At 39.9% G+C, this 20,328-nt stretch overlaps 1 protein-coding gene across 13 annotated transcripts in view; it reads right to left on the bottom strand.

Annotated features, from left to right (window-relative positions):
* Trpm3 (transient receptor potential cation channel subfamily M member 3) overlaps window positions 1-20,328 on the bottom strand; it is an 827,780-nt gene that overhangs the window by 91,060 nt on the left and 716,392 nt on the right. For all 13 annotated transcript variants that reach the window (XM_027940080.3, XM_027940084.3, XM_027940085.3 and 10 more), the window contains 3 exons: window positions 6,270-6,370; window positions 4,642-4,776; window positions 2,225-2,275 (listed from right to left, as the gene is read on the bottom strand). In XM_027940080.3, the coding sequence (XP_027795881.2) occupies window positions 2,225-2,275; window positions 4,642-4,776; window positions 6,270-6,370 (287 nt within the window). The remainder of the gene's footprint in view (window positions 1-2,224; window positions 2,276-4,641; window positions 4,777-6,269; window positions 6,371-20,328) is intronic.

Raw genomic sequence — 20,328 nt, 5'->3', positions numbered from 1 at the left:
ATAACGAGTGGGAGCCACCACGCCGGGCTCCATTCTGTTCTTTCTTGTTTATATATATATATATATATATATATATATATATATATATATATATATATATTTATATATATTTATATTATTTTTGATGCATATTTTTAGCCAAGAAGCTAAACAAAACAATCAAAAAGAAATAAAAAGAAAAGAACAACCCCCAAGATATTTTATAGGCTTCTAATAATATAGGCGATGTGAGCAAATACAAGAGGCAGCTCGAGGGATTTCAGAAAAGAGAAAATGATCTTGCAGAGCAGAGTCCTATGGGGAAGAGAAGCTAATAACAGGGATTTTGATCATCTGTAGTCAGTGAGATCTAACTGCACAAATCCCATTGAAAAATCAGCAAGACGTTGCTGCTGGGAGGGTGGCTGTGGAAGTGGATTAGCAACTTGTTTGAAGGCTGGGTTGGCCAATAGCTGGGAACCAGGGACAGAGGCATGGCCGCCTCTTCAGAAAACCCCACCGACTGGTCTGAGGTGAAGGGATTATGCTTTGTTTATTATTTTAGAAAACCTCAAAACATTTTATTGAACGTGAGCATCAAAGAGCTTGGGGAGAATAAATTGAATGAGGACACTTCTGAATTTAGCTTCCAGGCAGTTTTCAGCCTGGATCCATTAAATGAAACTGTAAGTGTTGAAGGAAAAGAGAGATGGGTTTGCATCTGCTTCGCTTGCTTTGAAAGAGCTACGGTTTGCTCACTGACACATATGCAAATCCTTCATTAAGGTACCCCGGAGATGGGAGAAAAGTTTGCAAGGGCCCCCCAAAATATATAGATAAAGGAGGTTTTTGTTTTTATATCCTTCACTTATTACTATAAAAGATCTAGTGGGTTCAAATAGATGGATTTTAAACAGCCCCAGGGACTTTGCTTGACCTTTTGAAAAAACAATTTAAAAGTTGCTTCAGAGCACCTACAGGTCAGTTCTTGCCAATGACTTCCTATAATATGAAAAAAAAACTGTACTCTATTTTCAAACTTCATTTTGAGGCTTTCTCTAAGTATGTTCCGTGGACTTTGGTGAAGAATTGCTACAAAGGAGTGATAGTGGGCATATGTGTGCATGTGTACATGTGAGATGGGTAAGGTGCCATCATCTTTATTTTCCTTTGGAGTTAAGGGTTCAGAACCCAAGCTGACCCTGTAGGGCAAAGGAATGAGACCTTTGCTAGGATTCAGCATACCCTTCCTATGACTTATTTTCATCTTTAAATGGAGATACTACCTGATAATAAGAAAATAATAATAATTCTACTTCATAAAACTTGTTGTGCAGATTAAATGTGTTAAGATGCATGAAAAGCTTACATCAACACTGGACCTAATCATCACTCCATCGTAGCTCTTATTATTTCATTATTAATTAAAGATCGGGGCTCTGATCCTGATGCTGACATGACCACCCAATGCAGTTATCATCTCCTTGTTTCCTCATCTGTAATATGTGAATAATTCTACATGACCTATATCTGCCAGCTTTTTTCTTGTGATACTGGGGATTGGATCCAGGGGTGCTCTACCCACTCAGCTTACATTCCCAACCCTATTTATTTATTTTGAGACTTGACAAAAATCTTTCTAAGTTGCTGAGGCTGGCCTTGAACTAGTGAGCCCTCCTGCATCAGGCTCCCAAGTTACTGGAATTACAGGTGTGTGCCACCTGGCCTGGCTTATACTAGCTTCACCCCCTCATCCCCCATCAAATGAGATGATTAGTGTGACAATAGATTATGAAAACCATGAAATGATAGAAGAATGCCACATATATATTTGTTTTGGTGCCTGTTCTTTGGAGCTGTTCTTGTTGGTATGCTGGACGTGGCACTGTATCAGGAGCTAGTAAATGGAGACACTCCTGTGGTCAGTTTCTCCCCAGGTAGTGAGGGGTGTATGGAAAAGTACAGGGAACGGCATAAATCCACCTGGCACAGGGAAAGCCTAGAGTTCCACTATTCAGAAGCGTTATGTCCAAGGTAAAGCATCTAAAACCATGGCGACTGGAGGTTAAACCACAGCTGCATCATCAGCAGAGGTGTCAGTTAGACAGACGCACGCGCACACCGTTCTGGATGGGGGTCGGGCAGGCACAGGAACACTCTGGCAGCTCATGCAAAACGGGTCGCTTTCTAATCACAGGAAGCAGTCAAGACAGGGCCTCCGACCTGGGGTCGAGAGGATTCTTACCTTTTTGACATCCCTGACCAAGTGGTACAATGTGTTTGAGGGCCCATGTCTCTGAAAGCAATAAAGAAGAATCAAACAGTTTTGCTAGTCAGGGGCTCTAACTGGCAAGGCAAGAAGGTTCTGGAAGGAAGGGTTCTGACTGGTGGAGGGCAGTTTGTTACGATGGACCTTGTTTTAGTTGCTCAGTTTTGTCTGTCTTTTCTAAGGAAACACAGGCAGAATTTTGGATTGGATTGTTGCAAGAAAAGGTGTTGGAGGTCCTAGGTTCAAAGTTTCTAAGGCACATTGTCAATTCTGTAGATGGCTGGGCCCAGACATTATCGAAGGAGTTAGTTTTGCAGCAGGGAAAAACATAAGGGCCAATTTACCAATTGGAAAAATACCTGGGCACATTGTCATTGAGACTTCTTTATTTTCTATAATGAATTAGAAAATTATCTCAAAAAGGGGTTGGCAAATATTTTCTGTGAAATGCCAGGTAGAACATATTTGACGCTTTTTGGACTGGACAGTCTTTATCAAATCAGTTTAACTATTATTATACTGTGAAAGCAGCTATAGACTTTGTTGTTGTTGTTTTCTTCTTCTTCTTCTTTTTTTTTTTTTGGTAGTACTGGGGATGGAACCCAAGGCCTTGTACATGCTAGGCAAGGGCTCTACCACTAAGCTACATCCTTAGCCCTTCTGTTGTTTTTATATAAACAAGCAAGTTTAGCTGTGTTTCAATAAAACTTTATTCATGGACACAGAAATAAAATTCCCTATACTTTAAATATGTTATAGAATATTCTTCTTCTGACTGCGTCAACATTTTAAAAAATGTATAAAAAGTCATTATTAGGGGCTGGGGTTGTGACTCAGCAGTAGAGAGAGACCCTGGGTTCGATCCTCAGCACCACATATAAAACAAAGGTTTTGTGTCCGACTACAATATATATATATATATATATATATATATATATATATATATGTATATATTGTATATATTCATTATTAGCTTACAGGGTGTACAGAAAAAGGCTGTGGGCTGGATCTGAACTTTGGTTATAGTTTGCTGAAATCTGATTTAAAGGAAAAGCCACAGGCTGGGGAAAAGAGAGAGTTGGTGAAAAGATGTATTTATATTTGAGGTAAGAATAAAGTGAAGTGAGTTTCTATTTTCTTGTCTCAGAAACAGGAATGCTAGATAAAATATAGGATGCCTAATTAAGTTTGAATTTCAGATAAATGCTGAATAGTTTTTAACATAAGTATGTCCCATGAAATATTTGGGATATATAGATGGTCCTTCATATCTGTGAGTTTTACATTCATGGATTCCACCAATTATAGAACAAAAATATTTGGAAAAAAACTGTTTGTGTTGAATATAAAAATACTTTTTTCTTGCCATTATTCACTAACCAATACAGTATAATAACTATTTACACAGAATTAGTATTGTATTAGGTACTACAAGTGATCTAGAAATAATTTAAAGTCTATTGGAGGATGTGTGGGGACTCTGGAACCAATTCCAGGCAGATACAGAGGGACAACTCTACTTATACTAAAAACACTCTTTATTGTTTATCTGAAATTTAAATTTAACAAGGTGTTCTGTATTTTGATGTGCTAAATGTGGCAACTTTCTTGTAGGATCTAAAATTGTAATGTCAAATCCTTAAGCAAATGTGTTGTAACACATTTAAGTACTGAAGCAATTCCTGTGTACTGCTTCAATCCTTGTCCATTCATGTGGACACAGAACCTGCTAGAACCTTGATTTTAGAATTTCAGCCTCCAGAATGGTGAGAAATAAATGTCTATTTTTTATAAATTGCCCAATCTTGGGTATTCTGTTATAGCAGCACAAATAGACTAAGACAGTCTCAGTTTCCTTATCTATAAAACAGTGAAATTGACTCTAAAACCAAACCAAAACAAAACAACAACAAAAAAAGCAAACAAAAACTTCTTTTGAGGTAACTCCTAACAAGAGGTATTTTACATCTAATTCCACTGTTGTGGGAAAAGAAAGAACTTCATAGCTCTGAAGTTTACAAAATGACACAGGTACTTAAGTGGCCTCCTTTGATGCTTAGAACTAAATCATTCCTCTTCTGCCAATTGTCACAAATGCCCTCTGGATTTCAGAATAAACTGTGTTCCAATTTCCACAGCCTTGTTTTGTCTAAAAGCATGAGAACAGTCCCTTCAGGTGATGACCTAACCTTCTGCCTTGGATGCTGACAACTGAGCAGTTAAAACAAGTGGAGTCTTGGTGACTTGGTATTTGTTGTCTACAAAGGTCTAAGGGAGTATTGTGAAGAATGATGCATGCATTTAGGGGAGGAAGAGAATCACAGGCATGTTGGGGGCAGGAGAAGGTAAGCAAAAAAACAAAGAAAATAACAAGTGCCTTAGCTTGGCCCTACCGTATTGTACAATTCCTCTAGTCTGGAGATGGTGAGAAAACGGTGCATGCTTACTCCATTCTCTATGAGTAATTTCACAAAATCCACTCTGTCCAAAACTAAGGCATCCAACATGGCTTGTTCCAGAGACCCCACCTGCAAATCAAGTCACTGAGTTAGTCTGCCCCGGGGTCTATGGATGTGGTTCCTTGGCATTTGCCTGAAAAGCTTAAAAATGGATGGCTTGACATCTGGTAAATCTTCAGGACATCCAAGAACATGCTAGAGAGACTGTTCCCATCTCCAACTTTGGGACAACCATTGTGTTCGGGGGCCTGCCTTTGGAAATAGAAGTCAAGGATTTCAAGGTCCAAAAGCTATTTCTTCCCTGAACCATTTTTTTCCCCTGAATCCCGAGAAGGTGCAAGAGTTTATGGGGGCTTTTTCCCCTTGCCATTTTCTGACCAAATTTCTGCAATGCCTGAGAAGAGCCAAAGTAAGTATTTTACTGTCTTTTTTTTTTTTTTTTTAACCTTACCTGGGCTCTGAATTAGACTCCTGGCTGACTTGAGAAGATGAGCCCAAGGATACAGACCAAAGGGCCTAAATAGATACAGGAGGTGTGGAAATGGGTAAGACAGAGGCAAGCTGGTGTCACCCAACTAAAAAAAAAAGAGTAACCTAATATCTGGTTTGCCACTGGCTAGGATTCTAGGATTCTAGGATTTCTTTTCTGTTTTTTTTTTTTTTTTTTTGGTGCTGGGAATCAAACCTAGGGCCTTATGCATGCTAAGCAAGCACTTTACCACTTAGCTTCAACTCCTAGCCAAGATTTTTATTTAATTCCTTTCATAAAAATGTCCCAGTGTCCAGATTCCTTGACAAGTATTTCCATGCTAGCAATTCACTAGCTCTACATGAAGACAACTGCTAAGCTCAGCCAAAGGGTGTTGAGGAAAAGGAAGGGTTAAGAGAAACCTGCCCATGAGTGGTAGGATTCCAGGCACAGAAATGAAATTTTGGGCTGTTGGGTTACCTCCTGTGGATGCATGTGTATACCACCCAATGGGCAATTTCGCAAATTTTTATTTTTGGTAGAGTCAATTGAGGGAAACAAACCAAGAACAGTTATATAAAGCTTCGGTTCTTTGTGTTGTTCTTTGGGAGCAGGGAGGACCTGTGCTCAGTCACCAGGACCAGATGGCACCTGCAAGCGGGAGGCTTCTAATTCTGCATCCTGAGGCATGACCCAGCCGCAGACCAGCAGGGGGCGCCTCCACTTGGAAGCAGCATCCTCTTCCTTTTGCCCGCCTCACAGACAATCAGAAACAAACTAATTCCAACTTTATACAACTTTGTGTTATATGTCTCTTTAAACACACGCTAAAAGATATTATCTACAGCTCTCAAAGGCCATTCAGGGATGGAAATGTATGGCTATTAGGAGATGTGCTTAGTTATAACTTCCACCAGGTGGCAGCATTTCCTCAAATATGAGAAGAGGCGCCCAGGCCAGGTACTCCTGCGCAAAGCAAGATCTCATCCTAAAAAAAAAGGCAGTAGTTTACTGAGCCACTCTAAAAAGCTCCTTAAACAAATACCCTTGCCCAGGCAAGTGGGCTTTTCGGGGGTGACGATGTATACTCTACCGGCCACTGTTGCCCATAAATAAAGATCTGGCTTCGAGCGATGTCCACTCTGTTCCAGGCTAAAGCTAAACTCAGTTGGTCTGGGGCCGAGGCATTGGCACCTGTGTGTAGACAAATGGGGGAAAAGAATGGGAGAGAGAAAACAAGGATCAGTTATTGTAAAGAGAAGACCCACTCTTTCACTCTGCCACCGACCCACTCCTCCTGAAGAGCAGGCTCAGATATGCAGCAGGGTTTCTCGAACTTGGCACCATTGAATTGGGGGGAGGATAATTCTTTGTCATGGAGCTGTCCTATATATTGCAAATTATTTATTAGCACCCCTGAACTCAATCTCCTAGGTTCTAGTTAGCACTTTTCACCCATCCCCTCATTTTCCCGGTTATGACAAACAAGATTGCCAAGTGGCCCCAAAGTATGGAGGCAAACAAAAGCAGCCTACTGAGAACCCCTGCTCTACAGCCTGGCTGCTCAGGGGGTCCCTGGGACAGCAGCATCACTGCTAGAAATGCAAACCTCAGGCCCTCTCCAGACCCACTGAATCAGAGGCTGAATTTTTGTTGTTGTTGTTTTTTGAGACGGGGTCTAGCTATATTAGACAAGCTGGTCTCCAACTCACAATCCTCCTGCCCCAGCCTCTATGCCTGGCAGAATCTGCATTTTAACCATTTTAAGATGATTCCTGCTCATGCTGTTGTTTGAGAAGCGCTTTTCTAGAACACATTTTGCTTCTGTGGTTAATCTGATTTCAAGAATGGTTGGAATTGTCTTTAGCATGGGGTGGGTCCTCGTCAGCTAGTGGGCCAGTGTTGGTACTCTGGTGAGAAAGAGCTGAGCTCTCTTAAGAGAAACACACACAGCAGCTTAAGAGAAACACACATAGCAGCTTAGGTGTACTTTAGGTTGTGGGGAAAAACCATTGGAAAGATTTTCCAGTTTCTCATTATACCCCAGACTCAGTGTGTGGATACGTGCTGTTCACATGCAGTCATTTAAACATAAATTAATTATGATTGAATAAAAATTAAAATTTCTGTTCTTCATCTATTTTAGCTATATTTCGGTGCTCGAGAGCCACATGTGGCTAGTGGCTGGTGGATCGGAGATGACGGAGAGGACATTGTTATCTTTACAGAAGATCCCATTGGGACAGAGCTGGTCAGTGCAAGCTGCCCATGAATGCAGACTACAAGTTGGCGATGTGAGGCTGAGAGTGGAGGCAGTGTGGTAGGCAGAGGGAACATGGGGTTTCTTGAGTCTGCCATTGTGTGACTGTGTGCATGACCATGGACTTCTCTATACCACTATTGGTCATCTGTGAAATGGGGACCATATAAATATCCTGTTTTACCTGGCTGAGGCTCTGTGAGACTGAATATCATATATGTGAATTCACATGAGAACAGATTTTTCACAATTCGACACCCTTGGTGCGCTCAGGAAAAGATATCCCTTGATATTTGCTCAAATTCATGCTATTGAATATCTCAAAGTGTGGAAGGAGGGTAAAGAGAAAACAATTCTTTCCTGGCTCAGGTATTTTGAAGACTCTTATGTCTTCAAAAGCAAAAGTATGGGGCATTTCCATGCATCAAATGTAGTATCCTAAATAGTCCTGAGAATTGGGTCTTACTGTCTGTTTTGGATAGAGGAAGATACTAAGGTCCAGAGGGGTTGGAGTAAAATGTCAAAGATCAGACAGCTACTAACAGTGGGTGAACACAGCAAGTGCTCAGGTGCAGAGGTGAGCCTCACACCCAGTGGGCTCCCACCACTGCTACTTCTGATGTTGCTGAAGGAGGGAGGGACAGTCATTGCATATAGTGCCCATTCTTATGGGTGATCAGCAGCGGAGACGAGAAGCAGAAAGGCAGGGGCAGGGCTTTTGCTGATGAAGCCATATGTACCAGTAATTCCCAAACTTTGCCACCCATGGACTCACCTGGGGAGCTCTTAACCATCCCTGTGCTCAGGTTGCACCTCAGACCAATTAAATAGTATTGCTTGGGATTATTGCTAAAGCTCTCCAAGTGTTTCCTATGTGTAGCAGAGGTTGGGAACCTAGACCACTTTCCCTGATTATCCTCACCTCTTCCCTCTGGGGACAATTAGAAAACAGGGTGTTTGCTAGATAGCTCTTCTCAAATTGTAGTGTGCATCAGAATAACCTGAGGCTGTTTTAGGACACAAATTCTTGTGTTCCACCTGCTGATATTCTGACTCAGTAGCTTTGGGTTGAAGCCTGAGTCTTTGCGTTTCTATCAGGGTCTCAGATGCTGCTGCTGCTGCTGATCTGGAACCACACTTTGAATGAGATGGTCCTGGAGAGCTGTAGGGTCATGTTCCCTTCATAGGTGGAAGAATATTTCTGATCCTGGTGTCCACACGTCGAAGGGTTTCATATAAACCACAATCTTGGAGTAGATTGATGAGTGTTTGGATTGATGAATAATAATTTTGTTTGCACAGGGAATTTTCCATTAAGAAAATTAGCTTTCTTCTTGATAACAACAGTGACTAAAACTTCATACCAGGGTAACAGGTATAAATAGTGATAAATAGAAATGTGTCAAAATGTAGTGTCATCAATTTAGAGGGAAAGTAAAAGTGAAGGCTCACTGGATTGCATTTGGAAGGATGGCACTTTACATCTTCTTTTGCTTATTGTTTTCCTTTTAAAAAATATATTTGAATTGACACATAGTAATGGTACATATTAATGGGGATATAGTGAGACATTTAGATACATGTAGGTATAATGATTAGATCAGGGTAACTGGTGTATTCATTGTCTTTGATATATATATATATATTTTTTTTTTTTTAATTGAGACCATTCAAAATCCTGTTGGATGGGCACAGTGGCACATGCCTATAATCCCAGCAGCTTGGGAGGCTGATATAGGAGAATTGTGAGTTCAAAGCCAGCCTTAGCAATGACAAGGTACTAAGCAACTCAGAGAGACCCTGTCTCTAAATAAAATACAAAATATGACTGGGGATGTGCCTCAGTGGTTGAGTACCCCTGAATTCAATCTCCAGTACCAAAAAAAAAAATTCCTCTTGACTAGCTATTTTGACATTGACTTTTTTGGGGGGTGGGGTACCAGGGATTGAACTCAGGGACACCCTACCACTGAACCACATCCCCAGCCCTTTTTTATATTTTATTTAGAGACAGGATCTCAATGAGTTGCTTAGCGCCTTGCTTTTACTGAGGCTGGCTTTGAACTCGTGGTCTTCCTGCCCCAGCCTCCTAAGCCACTGGAATTGTAGGCCTGTGTGCTGGGTGACTCAACGAGCTATTTTGAAATATGCTGTTAACTGTCAACTGTACATAAGCTATGGTACTGCAGCTGCCCCACTGTATCCATTCCCTCATCTCAACCTCCCTGCCATGTCCTTTCTAGGTTCTGGCAACCATTCTTGTACTCTCTACTTCTATGAGATCAACTTTTTAACTTCCACACAGAAGTGGAAACACGTATTGTCTGTCTTCCAATTTCTGGCTTATCTCACTTAGCGTAATGTCTTTAGTTCCATCCATGTTACTGCAAATGACAGGATTTCATTATTTTTATGGCTGAATACTACTCACACATATGGACCACATTTTGTTTATCTGTTCATCTGTTGATTCTGTATCTTGACCATTGTGAAGAGTACTGCAGTAAATGTGAGAGCAGAAGTTTCTTTGACATACTGGCTTTATTTCCTTTTTATACTTAGTGATTTCATTTCCTTTGGATCCAGCATTACAGGATCGTATGGTGGTTCTATTTCCAAGATTTTCTGGAGACTCCATCTCATTTTCCATAGTTGCTGTGCTCTGCATTCCCACAATAGTGTATGAGAGACCCTTTGCTTGTTTTTTTGTGGTGCTGTGGATTGAACCTAGGGCCTTGCACATGTGAGGACCCTTTGCTTCTTCAGCTGTTCTCTTGGTCATTGCTGACTTGCTTTAACGGTTTATTCATCCCCCTTTTCATTCACATGTTACAAATGTGCGTGCTACCCACGTCGATAATAACATAAACCTGAGCAAGAACACAGCAGGAAGCAGTGATTAAGTGTAATCAGAAAAGTGTTGAATGAAAGCATGAAGCCAAAGAGTCTTGACTTTTCAAAAATGGAAAACACATCACTCAAGAATGGTTCTGCATGAAAGTGTGGATCAGTGCAGGGTGAATAACCTCCTGGTTTACCTAGGACAGTTGCAATTTTAGCACTGTGCTGTTGGAGAAGTTTTACTCCTGAGGAAACCTGAACATTTAGTTAGTCAGCTTATCTTTAACTATGACTTAATACTGAAACTACAATAAAACTTTAAACATACTAATTCCTGAGATGCACCTCCAGACATTCTGATTTAATTGGTCTGGGACATTTCAGGTTTAGGAGTTCCCCAGGTGATTACAATTGGAAGACAGGATTATGAATCTCTAGTGTAGAGGAGACATGTTCATTCATTGTTGATTCTGTATCTTGACCATTGTGAAGAGTAAATAATAAAATTTTCATCTTTTACCTACAACCTCTGGTTACTTACAGTCATGGCATTTGCAGATTAATGGATGGAGTTGGAGAATATCATGCTAAGTGTAGTAAGCCAATACCCTAAAACCAAAGGCTGAATGTTTTCTCTGATAAGTGGATGCTGATCTATAATGGGGGTTGTGCAGGAGCATGGAGTAATTTTGGATAGGGCGAAGGGGAGAAGGGGAAAGGGGGAGGGAGCAGGGGGACAGGAAAGATGGTGGAATGAGATGGACATCATTACCCTAAGTACATTATGAAAAAACAAATGATGTGACTCTACTTGTCTATAACCAGAGACATGAAAAATTGTGCTCCGTTTGTGTACTATGAACTGAAATGCATTCTGCCGACTGCATTTGTTCTAACTGGTCACCCTCTTTACAGTGTTGATGTTCTACTCATGAAGTGTTGGCACCCAGAAAATAAATGAATAGACAATGTACCTTTAGACTGTGTCAGTGCTGTGAACAGGGCCGCCCCAGGGCATGTGTGACCCGTGTCCACATAATCAAATCGGTGCAGCAGCACTGTTCTGGCCACCAGATCTTGCATGTTCCCATGATAGATACTGTGCCAGCGAGCTGGGGCAATACATTGGCCAGTCTGCCTCCCTGAAATGACAGCTGGAAATGGAGTCACTAGACAGACCCAAAGGCACGGGTATCTGGTTGGAAAATGCCCTGAGGTATTGAAAAGGATCTGGACTACACATAGTTCCTGATTTGGGCTCAGGACACCCCTCTTCCCTCGCCATATGTCACTAGTTCTCAGGGTGATGAGAGCAATATTTGATTGGAGACCCAATTGACTAGAAAAGCTATTAAATGAAAAAGTTTGGGAAGAACATTAGAGGAAGAAGGAGCATCAAGTGAAATGGCCCTAGTGTAGGAATAAATAAGGTAGGCAAAAGACGAAAATTTCATTATTTTCTCTTTCTTAGGAGGCCAGAGATGATCTAAGTACATAAATAATTACCTGACAGGGTTTGAAGGGATTAATACGCTTGGTGAATGAGATGAATAAAGTCACTCTAGCCAAGGGAATGGGTTTTGCAAAGATTAAGGGAGTGAAATAGTAAAGCATATTGGTAAGACACTGGATCTCTATGCTTGGGGGGTGGTGAAAGAGAGGGGGAGGGTGTGTGTGTGTGTGTGTGTGTGTGAAGCTAACACTTGAGGATTTGTGGACTATGTAGAAGAGTTTCCCTTTAACCTGAAGACATGGGGAGAGCACTAAGACACTGTCTTAGGAAGAATGCAGTCAGATTTTTCTAGAAAATTCACTTTGGTAGCACAGTGTGGAGGATGGGTTAGAGGGGTAGGTTGAAAAGTCATTAGGAATATTCTAGGAAGAGGGTAATGGAGTCCTGAAGGAACAACTGGGATGGAGAGATATTTACAGAGCAAAATGGACAGCCTTGGGTGAGTAAGAGAGCAAGGGAGAAGAGAAGAAAAAATGATCCCTCAGTACACAATGACCAGCTGAGATTGGCAATGCAAGATGAAGCCAAGCTTTTTGGAGCAGAAAAATTTCATTCTTGATGACATTGAGCTTGAGATGCTCATGGTATGCATGTGCATGATACATGGTTGGGAATTAGGGTCTGGAGTGGTGGTGCAGTCAGGTCTGGAGATGGGAATTTGGAAAATATTGAAGGTGACAGGAAGAAGACAAAGGATGGGTAACTGAGAAACACCAACATTTAAAAAATGTGAAACTAAAATTGTCATTACAAAGGGACCACAGAAAACAGAGATAGGAGGAGAACCCAGGATCATGGTGCCCTAAATTACGGGATCAGAGTTTTTCAAGCAGGAGGGAGTGGTCAATAGGGCAAAGTGCTGAACTTTGGATGTGGAGTGTCCTGCAAGTTCCATGTGTTAAAGGCTTGGTCCACAGGGTGGTGGTATTGGGGGGCACTTTAGGAGGTGGGTCATTAGGGGAGGTCCTTAGGTCATTGGGGGTGTGCCTTTGAAGAGGGCCGTGGGATCTTGGTCTCTTTCTTTTTTGTTCCCTGGACTTGGGGTGAGAAGTTTATTCTGCCATGTCCTCTGTCATTGCCATCTGGCACCCCTTCCAGAGGACTAAAAGCAGAGTCTGCCAGATTCGTGGCCTGGAACCTCCAAAATGGTGGGCCAGAAAAACCCTTTTTCCTTCATAATTTATTTTAGGTATTTTGTTACAGTAGTGGAAAGCTGACCAACACAGCAAGTAAAAAGGTCGCTATTCCTTCTATGCATTGTCTACCATATAAGATCATGTATCTATTAGTACATTTTTCCCACATACTAGACCATAACTTCAGTAGAACAGTGCTTGATACATAATATATGTCTTAGTCTATTTGGGCTACTACAAGAAAATACATAAAGTGGTAGCTATTTTTTTTTTTTAGTTTTTTAATAACTTTATTTATTTTTGTATGGTGCTGAGGATCGAACTCAGGGCCTTGCATGTGCGAGGTGAGCACTCTACCACTGAGCCTTAACCCCAACCCCTAAAGTGGTAGCTTTTAAACAAGAGAAATTTATTTTTCACAGTTCTAGACGCTGGGAAGTCTAAGATCAAGGCACTAGAAGACTCAAAGTCTGTTTTCTGGTTCTTAAACAATGCTTCTCACTGTTTTTTCAATATTGGTAACAGGGGTATACATTGGGCCTCTTGTACAAGGGCACTAATCCCATTCATGAGGACCCCACCTTAGGACCTAACCACCTTCCAAAGGCCTCACCTTCTAATACCATCACATTGGAGACCAAGATCTCAGCCTATGGATTGGGGGTGGGGCAAAAACTCTGACCATAGCGTTCAAATGTTTGTTGGATGAATAAGTACCCTGAAGTGTGATTTGGATTTAGCAATTGAGCATCTTTGATGATGTTAGTGTGTGTATCTTTGGTAGAATATGTGTCTGTAATCTCTTCCCTGAGGTCAAGAGGAGTGGGGAGAGGATGATGGGAACAATATGGCAAGTATATATATATATATAGTCATATATCACAAAGAACAAAGTCAAGTGATTAAAAAAAGTTGTACAAATAAGTAGTCCAGAGTACTTCCTGGTCAGTTAGATCAGAAAAATTTTAAGAAGAAAGTAGAATTTGACCAGAGTGGGGAGAGAGATTGGTGGTGGATATTTGAAACAAAATGGATTTTGTGGCAGATGGAAAGAGAGTTCCCCCAAACATGCCATGTTCTATTCCTGGGAACCAGTAAATACGTCACCTTATATGACAAAAGGGACTTTGCAAGGTGATTAGGTTAAAGATATTGAGATGGAGAGATTAGTTTTGATCAGCTTGTTGGCCCAGTCCAGTGCAACCATAAGGGTCCTTATTAATTGGAGGCAGAGGATCAAAGTAACAGTAGATTTGACAGGTAAAGCAAGAAATTGGGTTGATAACAGGAAAGGACTATGAGCCGAGGACAGCAGTCAGCCTCTAGAAGCTGAACAGTAAGAAAATGATTCTCCCCCAGCCTGAGAGGGAACACAGCCCGGCCAACATCTTCATTTTCAATTTCTGACCCCTATAATATAATAATTTTCATTGTCTTAAGCTATTAAACTTATAGCAATTTGTTACAGTAGTGCTAGAAAACTAATATAGAGCTATTAAAATATTTTAGGCAGACAAACTATCAAGAAAAACATGAGAAGGGAAATAGGAAGCAAACATCTCCTTTACAATTTAGCTGTGGCATAGAGAAGGATTCCAAATTAAATGATTCACTGTCTGTTTTTTTAAATGGTGGTTCTGATTCAGTTGCTCTGGAGAGGCCCCTGATTCTATTTCTGTAGAAAGTATTCATTAGTTTTCTACTGTGAGCAGTAAACTCAGGATAAGGGCCCTTTCTCCTTTCTGCTCCTCCACCGCTCAAGAATAGAATGTAAGATTATATTTTTAGTGTTTTACTTTGTGCTGTTAAATATGTTCATATTTCTACTACCAGTATTTTAGCCTCTGGTCTTAAGTAATGTTCCTGATTATAGCAGGCAAAGGGTGCAGATATAATTGTGAGGCACAAAGCCTACCAATTCTACCTCCACCCTTCTTTCTTTAGCTTGTAAATTCCCTTACTGTTTAATTAAGTCTATATTTTTATGACAAGAAACATTTAAATTTCTGTCAATCACATTACTATTTTTGTTTTTATCATAGTTCTATTATATTCTAGTATCAATGATCACAATGAGTCCTTTTGCTGGATTGTATGCATGCATCTCTTGGTTGGTAGGTTGCATGATTCTGGAGTAGGTTTTTTCAAGAAGAATGTATGGGAACAATATTGCCAGAATTCCAGCATGTTTTAAACTTTTTTTTTTAACGAGTTTTTATATGTGAATGCCTAGTTTAATATTGAATCTGTTGTTCTATTTTCTCCCGGTACTGAATGTTGCTGTTTTTACAGATCTTTCTAGATCTAAGTCCAGCTTGATTTCCTGCCTCATAAGAGACCTGATCCTTTTGATTGGTGGCCCAATTATCCTTTATTTATTTATTTGAAGTTCAGTAATTTTATTAGGATATGTGTGGACATTAATGATTCTAGGTCAGTTTTTCTTGGCATAAGGTGGTTCTTTCAATATCTGACCCCTATAAGATAATGATAGGTTAAAAAGTTTTAAATGAAAATTATCCTAAATTACATTTTAAAATTATCCTAAATTACATTTTAAAATTATGCACTCAAATTTAAATGTAATTTAGAAATGTTTTCATTAAAATTTTTGCTCTGATCTATTATTTTGATTTTTTTCTTTGGAGACACTAAGTATGCTTATGTTGAATCTCTCTTTTCTATTATATATTTTCTTTTTTTTATTGGTTGTTCAAAACATTACAAAGCTCTTGACATATCATATTTCATGCATTAGATTCAAGTTGGTTATGAACTCCCAATTTTACCCCAAATACAGATTGCAGAATCACATCAGTTACACATCCACATTTTTACATAATGCCCTATTAGTAACTGTTGTATTCTGCTACGTTTCCTATCCTCAACTATCCCCCCTCCCCTCCCCTCCCATCTTCTCTCTCTACCCCATCTACTGTAATTCATTTCTCTCCTTGTTTATTTTCCCATTCCCCTCACAACCTCTTATATGTAATTTTGTATAACAATGAGGGTCTCCCTCCATTACCATGCAATTTCCCTTTTCTCTCCCTTTGCCTCCCACCTCATGTCTCTGTTTAATGTTAATCTTTTCTTCCTGCTCTTCCTCCCTGCTCTGTTCTTAGTTGCTCTCATTATATCAAAGAAGACATTTGGTATTTGTTTTTTAGGGATTGGCTAGCTTCACTAAGCATAATCTGCTCTAGTGCCATCCATTTCCCTGCAAATTCCATGATTTTGTCATTTTTTAGTGCTGCGTAATGCTCCATGGTGTATAAATGCCACATTTTTTTTTAATCCATTCATCTATTGAAGGGCATCCGGGTTGGTTCCACAGTCTAGCAATTGTGAATTGTGCTGCTATGAACATCGATGTGGCAGTATCCCTGTAGTACGCTCTTTTAAGGTCTTCAGGGAATAGTCCGAGAAGGGCAATAGCTGGGTCAAATGGTGGTTCCATTCCCAGCTTTCCAAGAAATCTCCATACTGCTTTCCAAATTGGCCGCACCAGTTTGCAGTCCCACCAGCAATGTACAAGAGTACCCTTTTCCCCACATCCTCGCCAGCACTTGTTGTTGTTTGACTTCATAATGGCTGCCAATCTTACTGGAGTGAGATGGTATCTTAGGGTGGTTTTGATTTGCATTTCTCTGACTGCTAGAGATGGTGAGCATTTTTTCATGTACTTGTTGATTGATTGTATGTCCTCCTCTGAGAAGTGTCTGTTCAAGTCCTTGGCCCATTTGTTGACTGGGTTATTTGTTATCTTATTGTCTAATTTTTTGAGTTCTTTGTATACTCTGGATATTAGGGCTCTATCTGAAGTGTGAGGAGTAAAAATTTGTTCCCATGATGTAGGCTCCCTATTTACCTCTCTTATTGTTTCTCTTGCTGAGAAAAAACTTTTCAGTTTAAGTAAGTCCCATTTGTTGATTCTTGTTATTTACTCTTGTGCTATGGGTGTCCTATTAAGGAATTTGGAGCCCAACCCCACAATATGTAGATCGGAGCCAACTTTTTCTTCTATCAGACGCAGAGTCTCTGATTTGATATCTAGCTCCTTGATCCACTTTGAGTTAACTTTTGTGCATGGCGAGAGGAGGGGATTCAGTTTCATTTTGTTGCATATGAATTTCCAGTTTTCCCAGCACCATTTGTTGAAGATGCTATCCTTCCTCCATTGCATGCTTTTAGCTCCTTTATCAAATATAAGATAGTTGTAGCTTTGTGGATTAGTCTCTGTGTCCTCTATTCTGTACCATTGGTCCACCCGCCTGTTTTGGTACCAGTACCATGCTGTTTTTGTTACTATTGCTCTGTAATATAGTTTGAAATCTGGTATCGCTATACCGCCTGATTCACACTTCCTGCTTAGAATTGCTTTTGCTATTCTGGGTCTTTTATTTTTCCATATGAATTTCATGATTGCTTTCTCTATTTCTACAAGAAATGCCGTTGGGATTTTGATTGGCATTGCATTAAACCTATAGAGAACTTTTGGTAATATCGCCATTTCGATGATGTTAGTTCTGCCTATCCATGAACAGGGTATATTTTTCCATCTTCTAAGATCTTCTTCTACTTCTCTTTTTAGGGTTCTGTAGTTTTCATTGTATAGATCTTTCACCTCTTTTGTTAGGTTGATTCCCAAGTATTTTATTTTTTTTGAGGATATTGTGAATGGAATGTTTTTCCTCATTTCCGTTTCAGAAGTTTTGTCGCTGATATACAGAAATGACTTTGATTTATGCGTGTTGATTTTATATCCTGCCACTTTGCTGAATTCATTTATTAGTTCTAGTAGTTTCTTTCTTTTTTTTTTTTTAATTTTTTATTGTTGGCTGTTCAAAACATTACATAGTTCTTGATATATCATATTTCACACTTTGATTCAAGTGGGTTATGAGCTCCCATTTTTACCCCATATACAGATTGCAGAATCACATCAGTTACACATCCATTGATTTACATATTGCCATAGTAGTGACTGTCGTGTTCTGCTACCTTTCCTATCCTCTACTATCCCCCCTCCCCTCCCCTCTTCTCTCTCTGCCCCCTCTACTGACATTCATTTGTCCCCCTTGTATTATTTTTCCCTTTCCCCTCACTTCCTCTTGTATGTACTTTTGTATAACTCTGAGGGTCTCCTTCCATTTCCATGCAATTTCCCTTCTCTCTCCCTTTCCCTCCCACCTCTCATCCCTGTTTAATGTTAATCTTCTTCTCATGCTTTTCGACCCTACTCTGTTCTTAGTTACTCTCCTTATATCAAAGAAGACATTTGGCATTTGTTTTTTAGGGATTGGCTAGCTTCACTTAGCATAATCTGCTCTAATGCCATCCATTTCCCTGTAAATTCTATGATTTTGTCATTTTTTAATGCAGAGTAATACTCCATTGTGTATAAATGCCACATTTTTTTTAATCCATTCATCTATTGAAGGGCATCTAGGTTGGTTCCACAGTCTTGCTATTGTGAATTGTGCTGCTATGAACATCGATGTAGCAGTGTCCCTGTAGCATGCTCTTTTTAGGTCTTTAGGGAATAGACCGAGAAGGGGAATAGCTGGGTCAAATGGTGGCTCCATTCCCAGCTTTCCAAGAAATCTCCATACTGCTTTCCAAATTGGCTGCACCAATTTGCAGTCCCACCAGCAATGTACAAGTGTACCCTTTTCCCCACATCCTCGCCAGCACTTGTTGTTGTTTGACTTCATAATGGCTGCCAATCTAACTGGAGTGAGATGGTATCTTAGGGTGGTTTTGATTTGCATTTCTCTGACTGCTAGAGATGGTGAGCATTTTTTCATGTACTTGTTGATTGATTGTATGTCCTCCTCTGAGAAGTGTCTGTTCAGGTCCTTGGCCCATTTGTTGATTGGGTTGTTTGTTCTCTTATTGTCTAATTTTTTGAGCTCTTTGTATACTCTGGATATTAGGGCTCTATCTGAAGTGTGAGGAGTAAAGATTTGTTCCCAGGATGTAGGCTCTCTATTTACCTCTCTTATTGTTTCTTTTGCTGAGAAAAAACTTTTTAGTTTGAGTAAGTCCCATTTGTTGATTCTAGTTATTAACTTTTGTGCTATGGGTGTCCTATTGAGGAATTTGGAGCCCGACCCCACAGTATGTAGATCGTAGCCAACTTTTTCTTCTATCAGACGGCGTGTCTCTGATTTGATATCAAGCTCCTTGATCCATTTTGAATTAACTTTTGTGCATGGCGAGAGAAAGGGATTCAGTTTCATTTTGTTGCATATGGATTTCCAGTTTTCCCAGCACCATTTGTTGAAGATGCTATCCTTTCTCCATTGCATGCTTTTAGCCCCTTTATCAAATATAAGGTAGTTGTAGTTTTGTGGATTGGTTTCTGTGTCCTCTATTCTGTACCATTGGTCCACCCGCCTGTTTTGGTACCAGTACCATGCTGTTTTTGTTACTATTGCTCTGTAGTATAGTTTGAAGTCTGGTATCGCTATACCGCCTGATTCACACTTCCTGCTTAGCATTGTTTTTGCTATTCTGGGTCTTTTATTTTTCCATATGAATTTCATGATTGCTTTCTCTATTTCTACAAGAAATGCCATTGGGATTTTGATTGGCATTGCATTAAACCTATAGAGAACTTTTGGTAATATCGCCATTTTGATGATGTTAGTTCTGCCTATCCATGAACAGGGTATATTTTTCCATCTTCTAAGATCTTCTTCTATTTCTCTCTTTAGGGTTCTGTAGTTTTCATTGTATAGATCTTTCACCTCTTTTGTTAGGTTGATTCCCAAGTATTTTATTTTTTTTGAAGATATTGTGAATGGAGTGGTTGTCCTCATTTCCATTTCAGAGGATTTGTCGCTGATATACAGGAATGCCTTTGATTTATGCGTGTTGATTTTATATCCTGCCACTTTGCTGAATTCATTTATTAGCTCTAATAGTTTCTTTGTAGACCCTTTTGGGTCTGCTAGGTATAGAATCATGTCATCTGCAAATAGTGATAATTTAAGTTCTTCTTTTCCTATTTTGATGCCTTTAATTTCTTTCGTCTGTCTAATTGCTCTGGCCAGTGTTTTGAGAACTATGTTGAACAGAAGTGGTGAGAGAGGGCATCCCTGTCTTGTTCCAGATTTTAGAGGGAATGCCTTCAATTTTTCTCCATTCAGAATGATGCTAGCCTGAGGCTTAGCATAGATTGCTTTTACAATATTGAGGTATGTTCCTGTTATCCCTAGTTTTTCTAGAGTTTTGAACATAAAGGGATGCTGTACTTTGTCGAATGCTTTTTCCGCATCTATCGAGATGATCATATGGTTCTTATTTTTAAGTCTATTGATGTGGTGAATAACATTTATCGATTTCCGTATATTGAACCAGCCTTGCATCCCAGGGATGAATCCTACTTGATCAT

This window comes from Marmota flaviventris, chromosome 13, assembly GCF_047511675.1.
Source record: "Marmota flaviventris isolate mMarFla1 chromosome 13, mMarFla1.hap1, whole genome shotgun sequence".
Taxonomy (NCBI): domain Eukaryota; kingdom Metazoa; phylum Chordata; class Mammalia; order Rodentia; family Sciuridae; genus Marmota; species Marmota flaviventris.
This window is presented reverse-complemented; position numbering and strand designations above follow the sequence as displayed.